The 22,636-nt window shown below is 57.1% G+C and overlaps 2 protein-coding genes across 2 annotated transcripts in view; both read left to right on the top strand.

Moving 5' to 3' along the window:
- The window catches only part of LOC124250432 (rho GTPase-activating protein 33-like), a 25,431-nt gene extending 21,178 nt beyond the window's left edge, over positions 1-4,253 (top strand). The window contains exon 4 of the mRNA XM_046682253.1: positions 4,169-4,253. Coding sequence (XP_046538209.1) covers positions 4,169-4,200 — 32 coding nt within the window. The 3' untranslated portion in view covers positions 4,201-4,253. The remainder of the gene's footprint in view (positions 1-4,168) is intronic.
- LMNA (lamin A/C) lies at positions 4,224-22,636 on the top strand. The gene is made up of 12 exons (XM_046682252.1): positions 4,224-4,769; positions 15,860-16,016; positions 17,194-17,319; positions 17,504-17,674; positions 17,874-17,999; positions 18,528-18,748; positions 18,841-19,063; positions 19,524-19,631; positions 19,739-19,858; positions 20,294-20,383; positions 21,149-21,418; positions 21,700-22,636. Exons 1-12 carry the CDS (start codon positions 4,414-4,416, stop codon positions 21,721-21,723), a joined length of 1,992 nt encoding a protein of 663 aa, XP_046538208.1. The 5' UTR covers positions 4,224-4,413; the 3' UTR covers positions 21,724-22,636.

Genomic DNA, 22,636 nt, shown 5'->3' with positions numbered 1-22,636 from the left:
ATGTTAGCTCAGGGTGAATCTTCCTCAGCAAAAAAAAAAAAAAAAAAAAAACCAGTCCTGCTACTAACCTTGTGTCCCTTAGTGGCTATAGGCCAGGGATGCTGTAAAACATCCCACAGGGCAGAGAACCTCCCCCACAACAAAGGATCATCTGACCCCAAATGTCAGTAGTGCCAAAGTTGAGAAACTCTGCCTTAAACGAATGCCTTAACCTCCCAGGGCTTCAGTTTCCTCATCTGTAAAACAGGGCTAATGTACCTTGTAGAGCTATTGTGTAGGTTCAACAAGGTAATGTAACTACCTAGTGCCTAATAATTGTAGGTACTCCATAAATATACCCCACGTGAGTGGTCATTAGCATGCCTCTGGAATCCCTCCTGGTTTCATGCTTCTGCTGAGCCCACTCCGTTTAGCTTGCCTCTTGCTAAGGCCAGGACCTCTGACTCCTTCCTGGCTGGTCTCAATGCCTCCCTTCTCTCCTCTTGACCCTAGCTTTATCAAGCAGCCAGAATCCTCTCCCTCAGACTCCAGCCCAGCTCCCAGTCCCCGCCTCCATCTCCCGCTTCTCCCGCCATGCCCTTCTTCCTACACTTTCCCGCCTCACCTCCAGCGGCTCCCTGCTCCCCTCAGCAGTCCAGGCTGCACACCCTCCTCAGCTCTTCCCACTTCAGCACCTCTGCACAGACTTCCTCCCGGCCCCAGTCCACCCCAGAACCTCCCATGCTTCCGCCAAAGTGGCATAAGGCAGTGAAGCAAGTCCTGGCTTTGGACCAGGCTGCTGGTCCAAGTTCTGAGCTCAGCCTCTGACTTACTGTCTATTTAGTTTAGGGAAGGTCACCCTCACGTGTTAAACAGGGAAATAATCTCCAACCTATGAGGTGGTTTTGGGGACCAAGTTGAGAATGTATGTGAAAACATACAACCACAAAGAGCATAAAAGTGTAGGTTATTCAGTTTGTTGAGCACTGTCCCGCTTTATATTTTTATTTTCATAGTGCTTACCACCTTCTAACAAACTGTAATTTTGTCTTTTGCTTATTTATTTATTTATTTTGAGGAAGATTAGCCCTGAGCTAAAATCTGCTGCCAATCCTCCTCTTTTTGCTAAGGAAGACTGGCCCTGAGCTAACATCCGTGCCCATCTTCCTCTACTTCATATGTGGGACGCCTACCACAGCATGGCTTGACAAGCGGTGCCATGTCCGCATCTGGGATCTGAACCGGCGAACCCTGGGCCATGGAAGCGGAACGTGCGCACTTAACTGCTGCGCCACCGGGCCGGCTCCCATGTCTTTTATTTATTGACTGTCTCCCTCCACTAGGATGTCAGCTCCATGAGGATAGGGATTTTGTCTGTTTTATTCACTGCTGTATCCCTAGTGTCTAGAGCAGGGCCTGGCACACAGTAGGTGTTCAAGAAACATTTGTTGGAGGAGGCCCAGGATGCTACGGGAACAGAGGAGGGCCCCTCCTCCAAGGTCATTGGTCTTCAAGACAAGTGCCCCTTCCACTGCCCAAACCACCCCTTGAACTCAACCACTCTATTCTGATATCACTCATTAATGCTCCAGCTCCCGGGCTTCTGGAATCCATCTGGAATTCATTGTCCAGTTGAGAGTCCTATGCTGCTCTTTAACCACTTGTGTTTGATTTTGCCTTTCCCTCTGTCTTGACTACCAGTGGGCAGCTCCCTTGAGAGCAAGCACGGTAGCTTGATCCCCATGTCTTTGATAGCCACTCTGCCCATGTTACAGATGAGGAAACGGACTCCCCGAGGATTCAGTATCTATCATCACACAGCAAGTGAGAGGGAGGATTGGAACCTGGTCTCTGCCCAGGCACAACTCCCCTCACCCTCACCCCCAGCAGGCTCTGCTCCTCTGGATCTGGCCTCCCCTGCTCTTTCCTGCTGCTTCTAGGACTGGTGATCTATGCCCTGGCAGGGGGAGAGTAGACAGACGGCATTTGGGGTCCACAGTTAGGACTGAATATTCAGGATAAAGGCCCACTTTGAAGTTCAGGTTTAGGATTGAGGCCATTGTGGTGGTGGGGGAGGAGACACTTTGGAAAGAGCCTAGAGTGAAATTTAGGGTGAGATCTCCCTCCTTTCTCTTGCCTCTTTTCCACAAAGATGGGGAGGTCCAGGATAGGAAGGGTTAAGTGTGGTTTTGTTTCCCCAGCCAGGAGGGGAAGCCAGGCCAGGGGTGGGGGGAGGAGAGAAAGAAGAGAGAATGGATGGGGCAGAGGGGGGGCTCGGTGTGTGTGTGTGGGAAGAATGGGTGGGGCTGGGGAGGGCTCAGTGCCAGGGGGTGCTGAGGCAAAGGGAACAGCACCAGCCCTGTCCCTCACGTTTCACTGGCTCACCCACCCCGCCTCTGTTTCTGGTTTGGGGAACAGAAGAGGGAGACACAGAAGAAGACTTTTTATTTTGTCTGGGAAGCTGAGGGTGGGTACCACGCCCTGGGGGGAGAGGGCTGCAGGGAGGAGAAGCCACATCCTGGGTCCCTCACCTGGTTGCATCCTGGATATTCTGCACACTGCCCAGTCACCCTTACAGAGATGGGAACCTAAGCATCTCCTCCCTGGGTCCCCTCCCTGAACACTCAAGAGTCCTTGCTTTAATCCCATTCCAGCCCCTTGTCCCCTCTGAGGCCTGGCTCCAGAACCCAGAACAGAGGACCTGTCCAGCTCTGCTTCTCTTGCGTATTACAGAAACCCTGATATCCTGGAGCTGTAGGAGTTAACAATATAATTTAATTTCCCAGGTTCCTCACCAGAGAATAAGCTGTGGGAGGCACAGGGGCAGGGCATGAAAGCACATGGGTTCTGGAGCCTCAGCACTGCCACCTCTTAGAGAGGATGAGGTGGCTGGAGGGGCCAGGACCAGGATTAGGGGAGGAGAGTGGAAGGCTGATCAAAGGGGTCCTTGGCGAGGCCTGAGCATGGAGGCTCCAGAGCCTGGGGTACAGAAGCCTGGGTGATCTTATTTTGTGAGAGGGCCTGGCCCCTCCCTAGAGCCAGTGGCAAAGCAGACCTGGCCAGAGAGGAATGTAGAGATAAGTAAGGGGCTGGCCTTTGTGGCCAGCAAGGGTGTGAGGTCTTTGCCGTCCCTTCCCCTACCTCTCCCTTTCTGGCTGAAGCCCGGATGGAGACCCAACATTGGCTGTCCAGCCCCCTGCCCTGCTCCCCCTTTCAGGCCCCTCTGGGAACCACAAAAATCTGGGACCTGGTGTCCTGGCAACGTGATGAATGCATGCACAGCTCTGGTATCTGTTTTAAATTATCCATTAAAATAAGTACAGTCCTGGAAAAAAATAAGTACAGTCCTGGAGTTGGCGGGGTGGGGTAAGGAGTGGAAGGGGACTGAATGGGGAGGAACGTAGGCAGCCTCTTTTCCAATTGCTTGCATCTGAAGGAAGGGGCAGAGGCTGGGGAGTGGGGGGCAGTGACCGGGGCCTTTTCTTGGCCTTCTCTGGGGTCTTGTGGCTTGTTGCTTGGGTCTAAGACCCAATGGTTGGTTTTGAAGGGAAATAAATTGGGGCAGAAGATAGGAAAAGAGGGACTCCAAACTCCTGGTCCTCACCCCAAAATTGAGGGTGTAAAGAAACTCAGGATCTAGAACTTTGCTGCAGGCCACCCCAACCCCCCAAGGAACCCAGGCATTCCTTCCCCACCCCACCCTGGCGTTCTGAGATGCAGCTTTGCATGGGCTGCCCACATGTGGAGGGGGGTAGGGGTGACTCACTATTACTATGGGGAGGAAAGGGGGAGCCAGTGGTGGAAGGAGAGTGAGTCACCCTGAGGGGCACCAGCCTCAGCCCTCCCCCTGCTTTCCTGGATCTGCCTGCCTCGCACTGTCCCCTGTTTTACACCCACTATTCCTCTTCCTCCCTGCCCTTTGCCCACTCACTCTCACCCCTCGGCTCTGCCCTCTACTCTAGAAGGCCTGAGGCAGTGGGGGCAAGCTTGAGGCTGGGATCGCTGAGCAGGCGGGAACGAAGACTCGAGGCTCGGCGAAGCCCCAGGCACGTGGGGGTGCGCGGGAGAAGGTGGGGCCGGACCTTGCCACCGCTAGGCGGTCCTCTCCCCTCCTCACCACTCCCACCCCCACCCCTGTGGGTATGCGCCGGCCCCTTTAAGAGCCGTGGCCCCTCCTCCCATTCCCTAGACCTATTAGAGCCTTTGCACGGACACCGGTGACTCACAGTGTTCGCGGGAGCGCCGCATCCACGCCAGCCAGCCCAGATCCCGAGGTCCGACAGTGCCCGGCCCAGATCCCCACGCCTGCCAGGAGCAAGCCGAGAGCCAGCCGGCCGGTGCGCTCCGACCCCGAGCAGTCTCTGTCCTTTGGCCTGAGCCCCGCGCCCTTCCTGGGACCCCTGCCCCGCGGGCAGCGCTGCCACCCTGCCGGCCATGGAGACTCCGTCCCAGCGGCGCGCCACCCGCAGCGGGGCGCAGGCCAGCTCCACCCCGCTGTCGCCCACCCGTATCACCCGGCTGCAGGAGAAGGAGGACCTGCAGGAGCTCAATGACCGCTTGGCGGTCTACATCGACCGTGTGCGCTCGCTGGAGACGGAGAATGCGGGTCTGCGCCTTCGCATCACCGAGTCGGAGGAGGTGGTCAGCCGCGAGGTGTCCGGCATTAAGGCCGCCTACGAGGCCGAGCTTGGGGATGCCCGCAAGACCCTCGACTCGGTGGCCAAGGAGCGCGCCCGCCTGCAGCTGGAGCTGAGCAAAGTGCGCGAGGAGTTTAAGGAGCTCAAGGCACGGTGAGTGCGCCCAGGTGGCGAGCCGGGAGGGCAGGAAGTCCCGTTGCCCCTCCTCGGGTCCAGGCGGCTGATAACTTTGCCAGATAGTGTTCTCTCTCCTCGGAACTGCCCCCAGCAGGTGCCTGGCAGTGCCAAGAGAAATTGTCAAGACAGGACAGAGAAGGGAGGGGTCTCTGGGAGAGATTGGGGTATATAAGGAATGGTGGGGCACTCAGGGCCGCGCAGGGGCTGATGGCAGACGCACCTTCTGTCAGAGTGGGATTTGTCAGCCATTTGGGTCCTGGGGGAGGGGCTTGGCAAAGCAGAACTGGCCCTGCCAGGTCTAAGAAATCTGGGTACCCAGGACACATTGCAGTGGATGAAAGGGTCCTGTTAGAACTTTCTTGGCAGTCTTGGCACTATGCCACCTTTGCCAGACTGGTTCTGAACATATGACACCCACTAAGACAGAGCTCCCAGCTCTCCAGTGGTGCTGGAGAGAGGTCACCAAGACAGGGGGACATCCTTTTTCCCCTTCAGGAGCATGGCAGTGGCCCCGTTGGCATGACCCTTTCTGGGGTTCTTTCTAAGAGTTGGGAAGCTCTCCCTCACTCCCTGCATGTCTGGGACCTTCCCTGAGCTCTGACAGGCCCACCAAACAACTCCAGGAGAGCGGCTCTCCCGCAGCTCCCACAGCCCTTGGCCTGCTTGGCCCAGGAATGCAAAGGAGGGAGGGGGACGGAGGGCAGAGGCTCCCTGCTCAGGAAGTTGTGTTATGCCCAGGTCTGGCGGCTGCCCACCCTGGCCCTCTGCCTGGTGTCTTCGAGGGTTGGGGGCTCTGTTCCTGCCTGCCTCCCTCCTTGAGGTTAGCCACTTTCACTTTCCCAGCCTAGCCAAGCCGTCCTTGCTCAGGCCCATCCTCTCAGCCGCTGATGTATTTTGATCTTTGCCTTATTAAACTGCTGGAATACAGTAACATTTTTGAAATCCAGCCGTTGAAAGCTTCAGGCCCCTCCTACCTCACCCATCCCAGCCCCACCCAACCCCACCCTACCTGACTCCACCCTCTTTTTTAAAAAGGCCTTTGGAGCCTGGATGTTTATGCCCTCTTCTTCCAGCCCCCAAGAATTTAGATTCCTTCTCTGTATCCCCTTTTCTCTATGAAGACCCCAGCCAAAGGACACTAAAGGTGCCTGGAGATCCGCGGGGCGGGGAGAAACCTATGGTTTGATGTCCTCTCTCCCTTTATGTCATCTTCTCCAAACTCATGCTCTTCTCAGAATCTCCCTGTCTCTGTGCTCTTTCCACCCCTTCACTAGCCCCCAGCCCCAGGCCCGGTGGGTGTGGTATATCCATCCCCTTGGGAAGAGGAGACGGAAATTGTGTAGGGAGACGGGTTTATTTCTATTGATAAGGATCACTCCTGTCTTTTCCACTGGTGATACGAACAACTTAGTTAGCCGGACAGAAAGGAGGCAAGCTAGGGGAACTCCAGAGAATTAGTTAGTGTTCTAAACTAGTCCACTCAACTACCAAAGCCTCCCTTGCAGATCCCTGTGAAGGGCATTCTTAGCAGATCTTTTTCTGGGGAAGACATTGATCAGGGACCAGGACGAGTGGAGTCTATGGTCTCTTGCTAACCCGGCCACGCCAGTCTGTCTCCTCTGCCTCCTGGTGCAGCTGTCCAGGCCTGGGACACCAGGCGGGCGTGTGCACACGTGGGGCAGGGGCGGGGGTGGTGTGTGTACTTGTTATATTTAGCCACCTGCCTCTGCTCCCCCTCTGATCCTGGCTGGGGAGGCTGGGCTTCCGGAAAAGGGGGGTGGGTTTGCACACCTGGATCCCAGGCTGACGGGAGGTGGGGTGGAGAGAAAGGGGCTCAGATGGGGTTGTCTGTCCCCTTCTATGTCCCCAATGGGAGGAGCTAGGATTTGTTGCTCCCTTTTGTGTCGGCTGTGCTCAGGGTGAAGTGGAAAAGTGAGTAGAACAAAGTTTGGGAGAGAAGGAAGGCATTGTCCTAACTCCTCCCGCTAAAGCCAGAGAGAAGGTGTTTTCTGGTTTAATGTTTAATTAGAGCTCAGAGTTCAGGGCCAGGCTTTCGGTTGGGATGCACAGCTGTCTGTGAGATCCTGTGGCAGTCCCTGGCCCAGCCAAGTACCTTGACCACACCCAGGGGTTTGGGACACCCTCTTGTTGGGCTGGGTCATAGGCTCCAAGCAGAACTCCCCGCTCCCCTGGCCCCCCAAACACACATACATGCATTCTCTCTATTCTGGAGCCTGAAGGATTTGGACACCCAAGTGCAGGGAGACTGAGGAGGTTGAAAGCACCAGGGGAGGCCTGCCTGGGGTCCAGGCTTGGGCTGGGCCTCACCCCAGGCAGGACAGCTGGGTGGATGACTCAGAGCTGCCCCCTCCCTCCCACCCTGGTGGCTTTACAAGAGACAGCAGGAGACAGGGTGGAGACAGTAGCAGCAGATGTCTTGAAGGGACGGATGGGGGCCTGGATGTCTGCATCTTCTGCCCCCCACTCCCTACTGCATCCTGGGATCCTTTCCTGCCTCCTTCCTTAGGACCACTGGTGGTGGTCTGGAGCCAGAGCTCGGGACTGTAGTATGCACAAGTGGTTCTAGAGTTGAGTCCAGAGTTATGGGCTTGCTCTGCAGGATGGGGTCAGGGTCTGTGCCTTGCCATGCGGAACTGGTGGAGGAAGACTGAGTCAGAAGTGGGGAGATCCCAGTCCCACAAAGCAGAAGCGCCTCTTCCCCCCAGATGAGGCCCGGGAGCTCGACAACTTCCTGGATTGCCCGCCTAATGCAGCCCCAGTGGGGATAGGCCGGGATGTTCATTCAATAGGGGATAGGCAGGCCCAGGTTCATTCAAGCTCTCATCAGGATAAGAACAACCAAGGCCAGAGAGGTACAGAGACTTGTCCTATGTCACACAGCAGGAGAATGACAGGCCAGGACTTGAGCACAGGCCTTCTGTCTTCCAGTTGAGCGCTTGTACCGTTAAACTTCACTTCTCTAGCTTAGGGGGCAGGTAGGAGCATCCAGAGGGCAGGGTAGGGTGGCCGAGGCTCACTCCTGCAGCCTAGAGATTCTGCCCTGGGACCAGCGACACCTTAGTGCTTTGCTGTCCTGCAAGAGCCTGTTAACACTTGATCAAGAGTCTTTGCGCCAGCCTGTACCTGGAAAGGCCCAAGACTCTGCCAGGCCATGGATCATGGGGCAGGGTTCTGGGAGGCTGGTGACTCCTGTCTCAGGACTTGTCATGGTAATTGTCTACCTGGATCCAAAGGAGGCTGTGCCCTTTGGCAGATACATAAGGATAATGGAAATGGAGGCCTTTGAGGATACCTGGGCCCCAGTCCTCACCTGAGGGAGCCTCCTGGTGTTATCTCTCCTCCCCACGCCACATGCTGAAGTTCACATTCTGATTTGGAGAGAAAGAAGAACTTGCCACCACACCTGGGGGCTGAGCAGTATGTCAGGAGCCACAGAGAAACAAAAGAGACAATAATTCCTACAAGGACCCCGATTGCCTTGCCTCCCACAATTGATGGCCCTGGCGGGCACTTCCCCTGGCCTCCTGGAGTCTGAGACTTATGCTTACATGGGATATGTCCATTTCCAGTGATTCAGTAGCTCAGTGTCAGGGCTGGAGCCAGGGACAGCTGGGGGGACAGCTGGTAGGAGATGCCTTCACCTACCAACTGTGCCCTCCGCTCTCCTCCCCCTCACCTCCCTCCTCCCCAGCCCCTGACCACCTCTAGCAGCTGTGGCAGCCAAGACCAGGTCTGGCTCAGAGGCCTAGACACTAGGGCAGTTCATCCCATTGTCACTTCCTTGGGCCCCCAGCGTCCTGAAGGTGACACATGCCAAGCTCTAATATTCTTGGAGATATCTAGAGGGAGGTTGCAGGGTCTCCTATCCCTTAATAAGAGGCAAGTTTGGTTTACTAACAAAATGACAGGTAGTGTGAGGTAGTGGTAACAGCCCTGGCCCTCGGTGTCCTTTAGTTCTCGGCTTGGTCCTATCACTAAATTGCTGTGTGACCTTGAGCAAATCATCTCCCCTCTCTGGTTTTCCCTAGCTATAAAAGAAAGGGGTTAGAGCAGAAGGTCTCCAGAGATCCCTCAGGTTCCAAAGTAGTACAATGACCCACCAAGTGAGAAAACAGTCCTCTAAAATGCCAAGCTATAAATATTAAAATCAAATATAATTAATAGCCAGTGCTACTCTCAATAGAAATATTTCCCACAAGCTGTGGAATTAGAAGTATTAACACCTGTCTCTATTTCTCAAAGAAAGTTCGCTAGAAAAGGTTAATTATTATGACATTATACTCTTGCCTTCTGCTTTGTTTTTATTGCTAGTAGGAAAGGACACTTGGTTATCAATGCCTCTCCCTTCACGACAGTGGAAAGGGCTGTGCTGTGCAGAAGGAGGGGAGAGTCCCACTGACCTGTGTTGGGGGTAGAAGGGAGGCCCTGGAAAGGCAGGACTATTCCCTTAGAGCTGGCCAGGATTAGACAGCATGTGCCTGGAGCCAGAGGGAGGAGCAGGGTGACCTTGAACTGCGCCCATTCTGGCTCCCCCAACCTAAGGTTGGGTTGTGAGGAAGTCTTGCCCCTTAACAGTCCCTTAAGGAAGGGGACAGAATCTAGGAGGGAGGTGGGGTTGTCGGGGAGGGGGAGGGGGTGCTCCCTGTCCCTTTGTGGGAGAGGAAGCCTGAATCCTGCCTGTCGAAGCCAGGAATAATTCTGGCTGGGATCCCAGTCCCGGCAGAGGAGCTGAGTCACGCTAGAGGGCAGAGTGGAGAGTGGACAGGAGACCCCGAGCTTGTCCAGTCAGAGAAGAAAAGGCTGAAGGGTGGCCTTTTATTGAGAACTACCATGGGTGTTCTTAGTAGCGGCAAGAAGGATGAGGGTGTGAATCATATGGGGGACGAATGGGGGGGGGGGGCACAGGACACATGAGTCCCTTTAGGACTGGCTCAGGGGAGCTAGAGACCCTTCATATCAAGGGGTCTGGTTTCTGGGCAGTTGAGTGGAGGCTGTTTGGGATTGCCAGGGCTCCCACTTCCTCCCGGAGCTCCAACGCTGCCCCCCTCTGCCGGCTGGGAGAGAGAGTTGCATCTTCCTAGGCTGGAGCTGGAATGCAGTGGGACCAGAACTCCTAGGTCCTCCCCCACTACCTTTCCTGGTCGTGGGGTGCGGCTCCAACCCCCTCCTGCTGTTGTCAGAGTTAATAGCCATGAACCACCAGATGGAGGGTTAATATGTCCTAAGAAGAGACTTTGTGTTGGCTTGTTGTGAGGATCCCCTAAATGTCCCTCCTTTTGGCCAGTGGCCTCCCTCCTTCCCCTTCCCAGAACATTCTACCTCTTCCTAGGCCATCCCTCACCCTCCACGCCTCCATTTCTTTTCGTCTGTTCCCAGGCTTCACTCCTGCATTTTTGTGACAACACAGGAATGAATTCTGGAGAGACAGGCCAAGAAGAAGGAAAGTGGAGTTTGGCAGGGGACCTTGAGGGAGCGGTTGGTCAGGAAGCCAGCCGCCTGTTATCCGGGACCCCAGTGCCCTGGCCTGTGGCGGCAGGCTTCTCCTGCCTCTGTACAATGCCACGTTGATACGCCCAGCAGCTGTGACTCAGGCCTGGGGCCCTGCCAGGCCCAGCGCTCTGCTGGAGTTACGTCTGAACATGTCAACAGGCCTCCTGTCCCCCATCTCAGCACCAGTTCCCCCACCCCAATCCTCCCTCTGCCTGGAATTAAGACCTACCTTTGTCTGGGGGGGAGGACCGCTGGGAGGGAGCTTGGCGGCTCTGGAAGGGGATCTAAGGGACCTCAGACCCTGGGCATATGTGGTGGGTGTCATGCCCAAGAGAGGCATGCGGAAGCAGAGCCCTGCCTGCAGCGGCTGTATGTGCCTGTGTGGGGAGGTTGGGGGTGAGGGGTCCACACTGGGGGACCTACCATGTGCTTTCCGGGTGTAAGACATTCAGAACGTCACAGGGTGGGGTTTGAGGAAGGCTCAAGGGGCTTCTAAGTCCCTGGAGTACCTGCCCCCTCAGTTCCTCTCTTCAAGGTCTCCTTTCCAGAGACGGATGGTGCCTCGAATGCCAGAATGGGGAAGCTAGATGTCCCAGGCTTCCCGCATCCTGCCCTTACCTGAGAGTGATGGCAGCCCCACAGACCAGCCCAGAAACCAAGCACTGGTTACTTTCGGGGGTGGGGGAAGTCAAACCTCATGGCTTCCACCCAGGGTGGGAGTAGTGATGTTTGAGGGCTGTTTCACTAGGTCTCTGTGTCTTTCCTGACTGGGGTGTCTCCCAGCAAGCGAGGCAGAGGTAGAGCCGTCTCCCAGGCTTTCTTCCTGGGTGTCTCTGTGCTGCTTTCTGCACCCGCTGCATGCACAATGCCATTTTCTGTGTTCTGTCCCTGTCTGCTGTGTGTCCTCAGATGACCAGGGGCAGGTTTTCAGTGTCTGCGCCTGCCCTTCTCCAGGCCTTGGTATTCCCATCTGTAAAAGTACGGGATTTGGACCAGGAGGAGGTCCCTCTAGCAGCCTTGGGCAGATGAACCTCCTAGTCTCAGGGCATTCGGGGGACATAGAGAAAAAGCCACCAAGACACTTGCAACATAAGTGGAAAGAGAACAAGCCAGCAGGTGAAACAATGGCTGAAGGCAGCAGTGCAGGGCTGAGGTGGGGCTCAAGCGAGGTGGGGGGTGGATTTGGATGGATGGAGGGAGGGAGGGAAGGAGGATATATTACACAGGGAGGAGTTGCTGGAACAAAAAGAAGGGTGGTAGGAACGTGCAGGCTGGCTTGGGGTAGCCGCAGGAGACGCCCCACCGCCCGCCCGGAAGTCAGCCTGGGCAGAGGTCTAGCCTCCTGGGACTGTCGCCAAGCCAGGAGGGCAGGGACTCCCTGCTCCCCACTCCACCCTGCCCTGCCCTGCCCAGCCACAGGGGGCGCTCTTTCCTGTGAGGCAGGAAATGCCCCCGGGGGCTTAGAGACCTTTGCTGCCCTGTCTCCCCTCCCCCTCCCAGGGTCTCGCCCAGCGATGGGGAACTCCGTGAGCTGGTGAGGCTGAGGGGCTGAGCCACTAAGGGGTGGCCAGCAAGGGGACTTGGGCGGGCTGAGGGAACCCCTGCAGGGCTAGGCTAGCTCCTCAAGTGCCCCCTTGACCATCTTCCCCTCCTACTTCTTATTTTTAGCTCCAGCCTGATGTCTCTGCTGCCGTTGTCTCTTCCTCAGCCTGGGGGAGGAAATGGGGGCCTCTCCCTCTGGGCCTAGCAAGTTGCCCCCCACAATGGGGCCCAAAACGGCTGAGGCCAGCCCTGGTTTCCATATCTGGCATCGGAGCTGGGCTGAGGAGGGTGACTCAGCGGGTGGGTCAGCGCCTGGCCCAGTGCCCACCCAGCCCCTTTTCTGTGCCGGGCCCCTATCTTCCCCCGAAAGCAACGCCCAGAGTCCTGGCCTGCAGTGGCCCTGGAGCAGGGCTTCTCTCACCCGCCAGCCTCAGCCTAACACTGCCAGTCTTGGGCCAGGCCAGCCAGCTCCCAGCTCTCATTTCTACTGACTCTTTTCCTCTCTGCTGCCCTGCCCTCCCCCACCCCACTCTCTTCCCTCCTTCTGAGATCAGATTTGCCAGCTGTGGGGAGAGTTAGAAACAGGATGCCCAGCCCCTGTGGCCTTACGAGGCCGCTGGGATGGAGCCATTCCTGTGCTTGAGGAACCTGGCAGATGCAAGGGAGAGAGCTGGCCCCCACTGGCGTGGCACGGGCTGGGGCAGGACATGGGCAAAGCCAGGGTCTCCCCTGTGAGCACTAGAGGATTTCCCGACCCCTGCCCGGGAATTGTCTGCCTGAGGATGAGTCACCTGCTGAACCCCTGGTTCCCACCCTTCCCAGCTCCCCTTGCCTGCCCCACCCTGTCCATCCTGCCAACCCAGTGTGGGATGGTAGTCGGCACGTGCCCAGCTTTCCTACTGCCAACCCCCAATGGACTTGGGCACGGGCAGCACCAGTACCCTCGGGCTGAACGCCTGGCCAGTGCGGGCTGGGGTCCTCGCTAGGTCTGAAGACCCCAACTAGGGAGGAAATGGCTTTTGGAGCTGGTGGGCAGGCAAGGCTGGGGAGGAGGTAGGAGAAGTGCTGGGCTCTGCAACCACCCCACCCCCACCCCCTACCCCCGGCCATTTCTTGGGTTGTGCGTGTGGCTTCCTGGCCACAGAGCTCCTGAGGTCTGAGTCATGAGCCCATGGGTGATATTGGCCTCTTCCCCACATATGGGAGCTCCCTGCCTGACAGAAAACCACAGAGGCTCTTCTCGCTTCCCCCTCTTTGCTCGTGGTTTCCCTCATCTGCAGGGTGTGTCTCTGTCCTTTAATCGCATCTCTTTCCAGCGCTAATCAAAGCCTCTAGGAAGGAAAGGGAAATAGCCCCTTTTATTTCTTTGGAGGCCATGATAGCGGGGCAGGTGCTGAAGCAGGAGAGCACTGCCACCAGCTTGGCTACGGACCTGCTGCGGGACCCTGGACGTAGCTCTAGACGCCTCATTCTCCTCAATCATGTATAATAGCACCTGTCTCATAGGCAAGCTGTGAAGATTAAGTGAGTTAACATGGTAATGTTTAGAGCAGTGCCTGGTACATAATCAGCTCTATGTAAGTGTTTGCTGTCATTATAGTATTATTATTATTATTATCACCACCCCACCTTTGAGAGCAGTAGGAAGTGAAGAGGTCAGACTGAAGGAGAAACTCCTGGAGTTGTCAGACTGTAAGCTCCCGGAGGGCAAGGACATGCGCCCTGTTTTCCTCAGTCAGCGTCAGCCTGGCGCTGCCATGGGAAGGCTATTTCCAAGGAGAACTCCTGGAGTTCCTCTCCTGGTGTCTGAGGAGGCCAGGGAAGCAGGACTGGGGAAGAGATGCCCTTGAGATGTCTCCTGAAGGCATCGCATCGCTCCTTCCTGCTTCTCCCAGCTCAGGCTGGCTGGGTCGGGGGAGCCCTCTTCCTCCTCCGGCTTCTCCATCCTCCAGACCTGTGGCTGAGAAAGGCAGTGAGGTGGACGAGAGGAGGAGTCCTGATCTGCAGCCAGAATTGACTGTGACCCCATCCCTGCTGCTGCTTGTAGTGCTTGACACCAGGCCATTCACCTTCCTCTTCTGTGCCTCAGTTTCCTCATGTGTAAGAGGAGGAAGTGAGCTGAACCCACTCTAAGCTCCTAGTTCTCTAAGTTCCGAGGGCCTCCTGGTGCCAGCCAGCTGCAGCCGTTAGCCTGCGGGGTAGGGAGGCCTGCGGGGTAGGGAGGCCTCTTCTGGGAAGCCCCTGCCAGCCTTGGAGTCGGCCCAAGGAGCTCGGAATCTAAGTCGGCCGCGTCGCTTCACTTTACCAGCGGTTTTTCTTCTTTTTCTCTCCTCCCCCTGCAGCCGCCTCAGCTTCGGAAAAGTTCTGAAGTCATGGAAAGTTGGGGCTGTGCTCCCAGCCAGGGGCTGGGCCGGATGGCAGCCAAAACCTGAGCTGGGTTTTGACTTTATTTTTAGCTTTTCTGGCTGAGACGGAGGAGGGGAGACATCCTCCAGTTCTGGAAGGGCCTCTTTTCACAGGAGACAGACACTGTTGCATTAAACAGCTTGTTCTGAGGTGTGGCCAGAAGCCTGGACAGAGCAAGCACGCAGGCTGGGGCGCTGCCTCCAGGTCTTCCGGTCCTGCCCCTGCCCTTGTGGGCGGCACTCGGGGGAGCCCAGTTGGAGGGGAGGTGACTCCTGTTTGGAATCTCCTAAGCTGGTGGCAGGAGAACACAGCCTTGGGCGGCCCCTCCCTCCAGAGCTTCCTCTAGTCTAGTCTTCTCCATCCCGCGTCACAGTGAATCGTTGGGTCTTTTGGAGCTTAGGGCTTCTGTGGCAGGAGAAAAATCTTGGCAGGGCCACTTTTTTCCTTTTCAGGATAGATTTTTCCCCCCGTCCACATTTGGTTTTCCTTCGTTCCTTCTGCCGTGGTGGGCTCTGTGCTTAAGGGTTGATGAGTTACAGACGGCAGCCAGGACCAGGCCCCTTGGATCTTTCCCTCCACTCCCTGGTCTGCTGCTTTCTCTCACCCTATAGTGGTGAAGGGATCTTAACATCTGGAAAGTTCTTGGGTGACCTGGAGGTTTTTAAGAAAACAGAACTCCTCTGTTTCTCTAGTTCACTATCCAGCAAAAAGAATCAGGGGCCCAGAAAGGGGAGGGAGGTGGCAGAGGGAACCCCTGTTGGGTTGATTCTAGCTAAAGCTTTACCCAGTTTGAGGAGTGAGGAGGTTCAAGGCTGGAGCCCAGATGGACCCGGAGGCCACATCTGGAGCCTGATGCTGAGGCTGTGGTTAACGGGTGGACTCAGCCTTCTCTCAGGCTCTGACAAGACCCAGAGGGAGTGAGGCTGGAACCCCCGTGCTCTGCCCAGATCAGGGACCTGGACCAGGTCTGAGAAAGGGGAGGGTCAATCCTGTGCCTGGTTGTCCTCATCCCAGGTCTCCCTGAGCTTTAACAAGACTCCCTCCCCACAGTCCCCAGTGTGTAAAAGGGACTAGGAGAGGTGACCAACATTTTGGGGGCTCAAACTGAGAAGCATTAGGGATGCATGGACCCCAGGGCTGGGAGCCTGGCTGTCTGGGTCCCCACAAAGAGAGAGGCTTGGCTGAATGGCAGGTGGGTGGAGTCAAAGAGGAGAAGGTTAAAGCCCTGCGTGGGCAGGGGCAGGAGACAAAGGTGGCCCTGTCTCTTTGGGAAGGAATGGGAGGGGAAAGAGGGAAAAGCATTCATCTCCTGGGATCCAGCTTTGCCCTTGGCCCCAGGCACGTTCCTGAGCACTGAGTCATGGGAAGGGTGGAGAAGCAGGAAGGGGGTTTTGGGGACTTTGGGGGAAGTGGGAGTCCAGCCCCAGAGGCAAACAATGCAAAGAACCTAAAGCCAAGGATGCCCCCTCCTGGCAGGTTGAGGGACAGCAGTGCCAGGCCCCAGACTGACCTCCAGGGAAGCAACTTGCCTATCTCCCTGGGAGACCTGGTTTTCTCTAGGGACACGGACTCCTCCTCTTAAACCCACTCTTCTCTCTCTTCTTTAGCAATACCAAGAAGGAGGGAGACCTGATGGCCGCGCAGGCCCGGCTCAAGGACCTGGAAGCTCTGCTCAACTCCAAGGAGGCAGCGCTGAGCACTGCTCTCAGCGAGAAGCGCACCCTGGAGGGCGAGCTGCACGATCTGCGGGGGCAGGTGGCCAAGGTGAGGCCACCTTCCAGGGCCCGCCCATGACGCCACCTGACACACACACCCTGGCCCCAGACAAATGCACACTCACTCTTCCACCCCAGTCGCCTTCAGGAGGTGTCTGGTCTGACCTGTCGTCACGTGGCATCAGAGCCATGTGCCTGTCCTAGCATCATTTTACCCATCCAGACCATATTTCATCTTCCTTTGCTGCCTGTGGTATCTCGCACAGTGAATTTAAAATAATCCACAAGTCATTGCCACTGAACTCACGTTATAAGCTAGGGAACAGAATCAAAGAAGCCAGCTTGTTCCCAATGTCACAGCCTCATCTGCTCATGGCAGGGCCAGGACTAGAGTCAATTGGCAAGCTTCCCTCCTGGGCCCTCTCCCCTCCCAGGTCCTGCCACTGCAGCACACTGTGGAGAGACCGGGAGATGCCAGCAGGTTGACTACAAACCTAAGGCTGGACCATTCCCCTCCCAGGTCTCCGGCCTCCAGCTCCACCCTCCCCCCAGCCCTTCCCAGTCGCACTGGCCAGCCTCTACTTTGGAAGATGAGAATCTAAGGAAGGTGCTCCCCTGCTCAAACTTCTTCAGAGCTTCTTTTTTGTGGCAGATAAGGGCATCTCTTCATGATCCAACCCCTGCCTTCCAGTCTAGCCACCTCTCCCATCACTCCACTTGCCGACCCTGTCCTTCAGGCTTCAGCGGTACTGATCCTCCTGAAGATCCTGAAGAACACATGTGTGCCTTCAGACCGCTGGGCCTTTGCACTTGCTCTTCTCTGCCCTGTGGTTACAACAGTGTCCCTCCCCAGACCCCACTACCTGTCCCTCAGGTCTCAGCCTCTTGCAGAGGCCTTCCCAGAACCCCCTGAGCCACCCCAGGCACACTTTAGTTCCCTCCCTCATGTTTCCTCTATACTTGGGACTACCTCCTTCATAGCAATTGCCAGGTTGTGCCAGAGAGGGAGGGTGCTATCTTTTTTTCTTAGCACAGTACCGACCTAGAGTAGTTCCTGTGAGTGAGTAGGTATCATCACCTCTGTGGGCATCCAAGGCTCTCATCACTCCCCTGGACCTGGTTCCGCACATGTAAAGGGGTGCGCTGGGAACAGCCCATTGCTCAGCTTCCTTCCAGCTCTGATGCTCTGTGACCCCTCTCCCTGACCTCTGCCCCTTTTCTGTCAGCTCGAGGCAGCCCTGGGTGAGGCCAAGAAGCAACTTCAGGATGAGATGCTGCGGCGGGTGGATGCTGAGAACAGGCTGCAGACCCTGAAGGAGGAACTGGACTTCCAGAAGAACATCTACAGCGAGGTGGGGATTGTGCCCTGCAGGCCAGAGGACTGGGGCTGGGTGGTGACAGACACCAGAGTTGGGGCTGGTGAAAGTGGGGCTGACAGTGGCTCATGGGGTTAGGACTGGGCAGGAAGCTCAGCCACCTGGGTCTTGGCCTCTGAGGATTAGTTCTGATTTCGGTTTCTGTGTCCCACTCTTCCAGGAGCTGCGTGAGACCAAGCGCCGCCATGAGACCCGGCTGGTGGAGATCGACAACGGCAAACAGCGCGAGTTTGAGAGCCGGCTGGCGGATGCCCTGCAGGAGCTGCGGGCCCAGCACGAGGACCAGGTGGAACAGTACAAGAAGGAGCTGGAGAAGACCTATTCTGCCAAGGTGCCTGCTCTTCCCCGGCTCCCTCGCTGCCTCTGCCCCCAGCATCCCTACCCCTACCCACCCTGGAATGTTCCGGGGGGATCAGGCAGATGGTGGTGGGGAGCTCAGGGTGCTCAGGACCTGAAGCTGCAACAATGGTGGCCTTCTCAGTTCCCTCCCTCTCGGTCTTGCAGCCCTAACCCTGTGTCCTCCCCTCCAGCTGGATAACGCCAGGCAGGCAGCTGAGAGGAACAGCAACCTGGTGGGGGCTGCCCACGAGGAGCTGCAGCAGTCCCGCATTCGCATCGACAGCCTCTCGGCCCAGCTCAGCCAGCTCCAGAAGCAGGTGAGGCCCCACCCCTTCTGCCATTGGGCAATAGTCTGGGCAAGACGTAAGGTGGAAGGAGGGGGTGGGGGCTTCCTGAGGAGGGGAGGCGGGGAGTGAGGAGTGGAACATGCCCCCAGGACCACAGACTGAGTAAGGGACCTAGCATTTGGAGTCAGATGACATGTTGGCTATTGCAGGACTGCCTCTCATCTGGCCGGTATTACCTTCACTTCTCAGAGCCTTGGTTTCCCATTTGAAAATGGAGATCATTTTTATCCTCCCTAACTCACAGATCTGCCACGACACGCAACGTGAGGTGTTAAAAGCATCAGTATTATTCTAGCAGGCTGTGCCATTTGTGACAGGAGGAAATAGGTTCTAGCCTCAGAATTAGAGATTTCATTTAGATATTGGGAAGGACTTCCTAGTTGCTAGCCAAGGCGATGTTGAGGAGGGTGGCTGAGTGTCCCCCACGCCATCCACAATCCTCCCTCTCCATACTCGGGGCCCTCGGGAGTTTACCAGACCCCTGCCTCCCTCACCCAGCTGGCAGCCAAGGAGGCGAAGCTGCGGGACCTGGAAGACTCGCTGGCCCGCGAGCGGGACACCAGCCGGCGGCTGCTGGCAGAGAAGGAGCGGGAGATGGCGGAAATGCGGGCAAGGATGCAGCAGCAGCTGGACGAGTACCAGGAGCTGCTAGACATCAAGCTGGCACTGGACATGGAGATCCACGCCTACCGCAAGCTCCTGGAGGGCGAGGAGGAGAGGTGGGCTGGGGAGGAGTCCGGGAGGGGCTGGCGACCACCTCTGGCCCGCAACCGGCCTTGACCAGGCCCCCCACCTTGTCTCCCCTCCCCAGGCTGCGCCTGTCCCCCAGCCCCACCTCGCAGCGTAGCCGTGGCCGTGCCTCCTCCCACTCGTCCCAGACTCAGGGTGGGAGCAGCATCACCAAAAAGCGCAAGCTGGATTCCACCGAGAGCCGCAGCAGCTTCTCACAGCACGCGCGCACCAGCGGGCGCGTGGCAGTGGAGGAGGTGGACGAGGAGGGCAAGTTTGTGCGGCTGCGCAACAAGTCCAATGAGGTAGGCCCCCCGGTCAGGTCAAAGGGAATACGGCCAGGTTAGGGAGAAAAGCTGAAAGGTGAAGGGATACAGTTTGGAGAGAAGAGTGTTCCTCTACTCAGAGGCAGACCCGGGTGAGTGTGTGTCTCCTCCACACTCTAGTTCCGCCCTGGCTCCAGGACTCATTGCAGGCTGTGAGACCCTAGGCAAATTACCTCTCAGAGCATTAGTTTCCTAGTCTGTAAAATGGGGATGAATAATGGTCCCCAACTCTTTGAGTTGTTGGGAAGATGAAAGTATCAAATGTGTCCGGCACAGCATAAGTGCCCACGGATCGTAGCTGTTATCCTTGAGGGAGAGGGCAGGGAGGGGGAGTGGAGGGAGAGGCCTCTGGTTGCGGTCTGCCTGAGCCCTTGAGCAAGACAAACCCAAGAGCCTGAAGGAGCCTCCCCCACCTTCACCTTCCCTCCTTTCCTGGCAGGACCAGTCCATGGGCAATTGGCAGATCAAGCGCCAGAATGGAGATGATCCCTTGCTGACCTACCGCTTCCCACCAAAGTTCACCCTGAAGGCTGGGCAGGTGGTGACGGTGAGTGGCAGGGTGTTTGGGACTCTGGGGCGGCCTTGAGTGGGGATGGGTTGGCCTGAGGATGGGAACGTTGGAGTGAATGCCCTTCTCTATTCCTCCCTCCCCAGATCTGGGCTGCAGGAGCTGGGGCCACCCACAGCCCCCCTAGTGACTTGGTGTGGAAGGCGCAGAACACCTGGGGTTGCGGAAACAGCCTGCGCACGGCTCTTATCAACTCCACTGGGGAAGTGAGTATGCTGCAGGCTGGCCTCTTGCTTGACAAGGCTCCCCTGGCGGCCAAAATTGGAGCCGGCTGCCCCCAACCCCAGGAAGCCTATTCAAGGCCACCTACCCCTAGCTCGCCAGGGCAGTCCCAGGCCCCAACTCTCCACCCAGTGGGCAGACCACAAGATGCCTCCCCCAGCAGCATGAGGAGTGGAAATTAGACAGCGAGGATTGTTAAAGGCAGACCATAATCCTACCCAGAGAGCTTGACAGTGTCCCTCTGGGGTAGAAACAAGTTCTTTAGCTCCAACACCACAGAGGACAGAGAAAGCAGCAGGCTGGACAAAGGGCTGGCCACCAGAAAGGTTCTTAGGTGGTCACTGTGGGTGGATATGCTGCACACCCCTCCCCTGCCCCTGGCCCCCTAACCCTTGGGCCTGGTCCCGTGTCCCTGGCAGGAGGTGGCCATGCGCAAGCTGGTGCGCTCAGTGACTGTGGTCGAGGATGACGAGGATGAGGATGGAGATGATCTGATCCATCACCACCACGTGAGTGGCAGCCGTCGCTGAGGCCAAGCCCACCCTGGGGCACCCAGCCAGGCCTGGGGACAGCCTCTCCCCGGCTTTGCCATGCCAAAGATCTTTTCATTAAAGAATGTTTTGGAACTTCACTCGCTGCCCTGGCTTTTCTTCTCTCTCCTCCCTATACCTTGAACAGGGAACCCACGTGTCTGGGTGCCCTACTCTGGTAAGGAAAGGAGTGGGCACTTTCTGATGCCATGGAGTATTCCTATGGGAGCAGTGGACAAGGGTCTGGATTTGTCTCCCGGGAAGGGGAAGGGAGGACAGATGTGGGGCACCCAGCCCTGCCTCTCTCCCCCCATTTCTGTTGCATGCACTTTCTTTCTTGTCCCTTCCCCATTCCTCTTGCATGCACGTCTTCTCATGTCCCCCATTTTTCCGGCAAGAATCTTCTCTCTCATTCCTGCCCTCCCCAATTTATTTTGCATGCCTGCTGCCCTACAAGCTTGCCTGCTCTCTCTTAAACTTCGAGTAGCTAGGACAGAATCAAAGCCACAGCTCCAGTGCGCTGTCCCCAAGTCTTCCTGACCCTTCTCCCCTTTCATATCTTACTGCCCACCCCCCAGCCCCAGCCTCCCAGGCCCTATCACCCATCCACCCTCTGGTTCCTTGAGGATGGAACCCCACCATCCTGCCTGGTGGCTGGGAGTCTGCAGGAGCGAGCCTGGGTGTTAGGCCTGTGTGGTCAGTCCCAGGCTCGCCGTCCCGCCTGAGCCTTGTCTCCCTCCTCAGGGCTCCCACTGCAGCAGCTCGGGGGACCCCGCTGAGTACAACCTGCGCTCACGCACCGTGCTGTGTGGGACGTGTGGGCAGCCTGCCGACAAGGCGTCTGCCAGCAGCTCGGGAGCCCAGGTGGGCGGATCCATCTCCTCTGGATCTTCTGCCTCCAGTGTCACAGTCACTCGCAGCTACCGCAGTGTGGGGGGCAGTGGGGGTGGCAGCTTCGGGGACAACCTGGTCACCCGCTCCTACCTCCTGGGCAACTCCAGCCCCCGAACCCAGGTGAGTTGTCCCTTTGCCTCCACACTCTACAAACAGAGGACCCTGGTCCTTGAGGGTTAGGACAAGGTGGCCTTGTTGGGGGGAGAGCCTTCTCTTCCGCAGCCCGGGGGAGTGGGACCCTCCTCCCCGCAGCCCAATATCCTAGACAGTCCACCCCTGCGTCCTGCCCCTCCCGTCTGAGCCCCAGACTGGAGGGCAGGGGCAGGCTGAGGGTCAGGGGAGGGAACATGCGGAGCCAGGCACTGCCACTCACACCTCTGCCCTTCTCTCTTCTCTCTTAGAACCAGAACTGCAGCATCATGTAATCTGGGACCTGCCAGGCAGGGGTTGGGGCTGAGGCCTCAGGCTTCCTCCTCACCTCATGCCCACCCCCACCCCGCACCTCATGGGAGGGGGCCTGAAGCCAAAGAAAAATACCCCTTTGTTTTTTTCTTCTATGTTTTGTTTTTTTTTCTAAGAGAAGTTATTTTCTACAGTGGTTTTATACTGAAGGAAAAACACAAGCAAAAAAAAAAAAAAAAGCTTCTATCTCAGTCTCCCCCTCCTTTCCCCTGCTTCCAGGGAACTCCATATCTGCCTTAAAACTAAAGAGGGCTTCCTCCAGGAGCCAAGGGAAAGGGATGCTTTTACAGAGCCTAGTTTCTGCCTTTCTGCCCTGCCTGCTGCCCGCACCCCGGGGACCCTGTGACATGGTGCCTGAGAGGCAGGTGTGGAGTCTTCTCTGCCAGCCTCCGAGGGAGGAGGGCTGAGCCAGGCCCCCGCGCTGGTCCCCCGTCCTCCCACTACACCTGGCTGAGACTCCTCAGCCTGCCCTGCCCCCAGTCCCACCCCTGCCCCAGCCCCGGGGTGACTTGACTCCCAGGTACCAGCTGCGCTTGCTTTTTCTGTATTTTATTTAGACAAGAGATGGGACTGAGGTGGGAGGTGGAAGAAGGGGGAAGAAAGGTTAGTTGGAGCCTACCTTCACCCAGCTTTCGAGCTGGGGGTGGGCTCTGCCCAGTCACTGGAGGGCCAGGTCAAGTGGGTGCAGAGGAGGAGGGAGAGGGAGGTCCAGTAGAAAGGGTGAGAGCCTGCTGGGGCCCATCCCAGAGGAGCAGGGTGAGCAGGGGTGGAGGGTGTGTGGCAGCGGTTTTTGGCAAACACTAAAGAGCCCCTTGCCTCCCCGTTTCCCGTCTGCACCCCTCTCTCCTTCCCGAATCAATACACTAGTTGTTTCTA

Source organism: Equus quagga, chromosome 13 (assembly GCF_021613505.1).
Source record: "Equus quagga isolate Etosha38 chromosome 13, UCLA_HA_Equagga_1.0, whole genome shotgun sequence".
NCBI classification, from domain to species: Eukaryota; Metazoa; Chordata; class Mammalia; order Perissodactyla; family Equidae; genus Equus; species Equus quagga.
This window is presented reverse-complemented; position numbering and strand designations above follow the sequence as displayed.

Coding starts and splice junctions, on each gene's coding strand:
- LMNA (XM_046682252.1), top strand. CDS start 4,414: ATGGAGACTCCGTCCCAGCGGCGCGCCACCCGCAGCGGGGCGCAGGCC. Junction 4,770..15,859: donor TTTAAGGAGCTCAAGGCACG/GTGAGTGCGCCC, acceptor TCTCTTCTTTAG/CAATACCAAGAAGGAGGGAG. Junction 18,000..18,527: donor TCAGCCAGCTCCAGAAGCAG/GTGAGGCCCCAC, acceptor TCCCTCACCCAG/CTGGCAGCCAAGGAGGCGAA.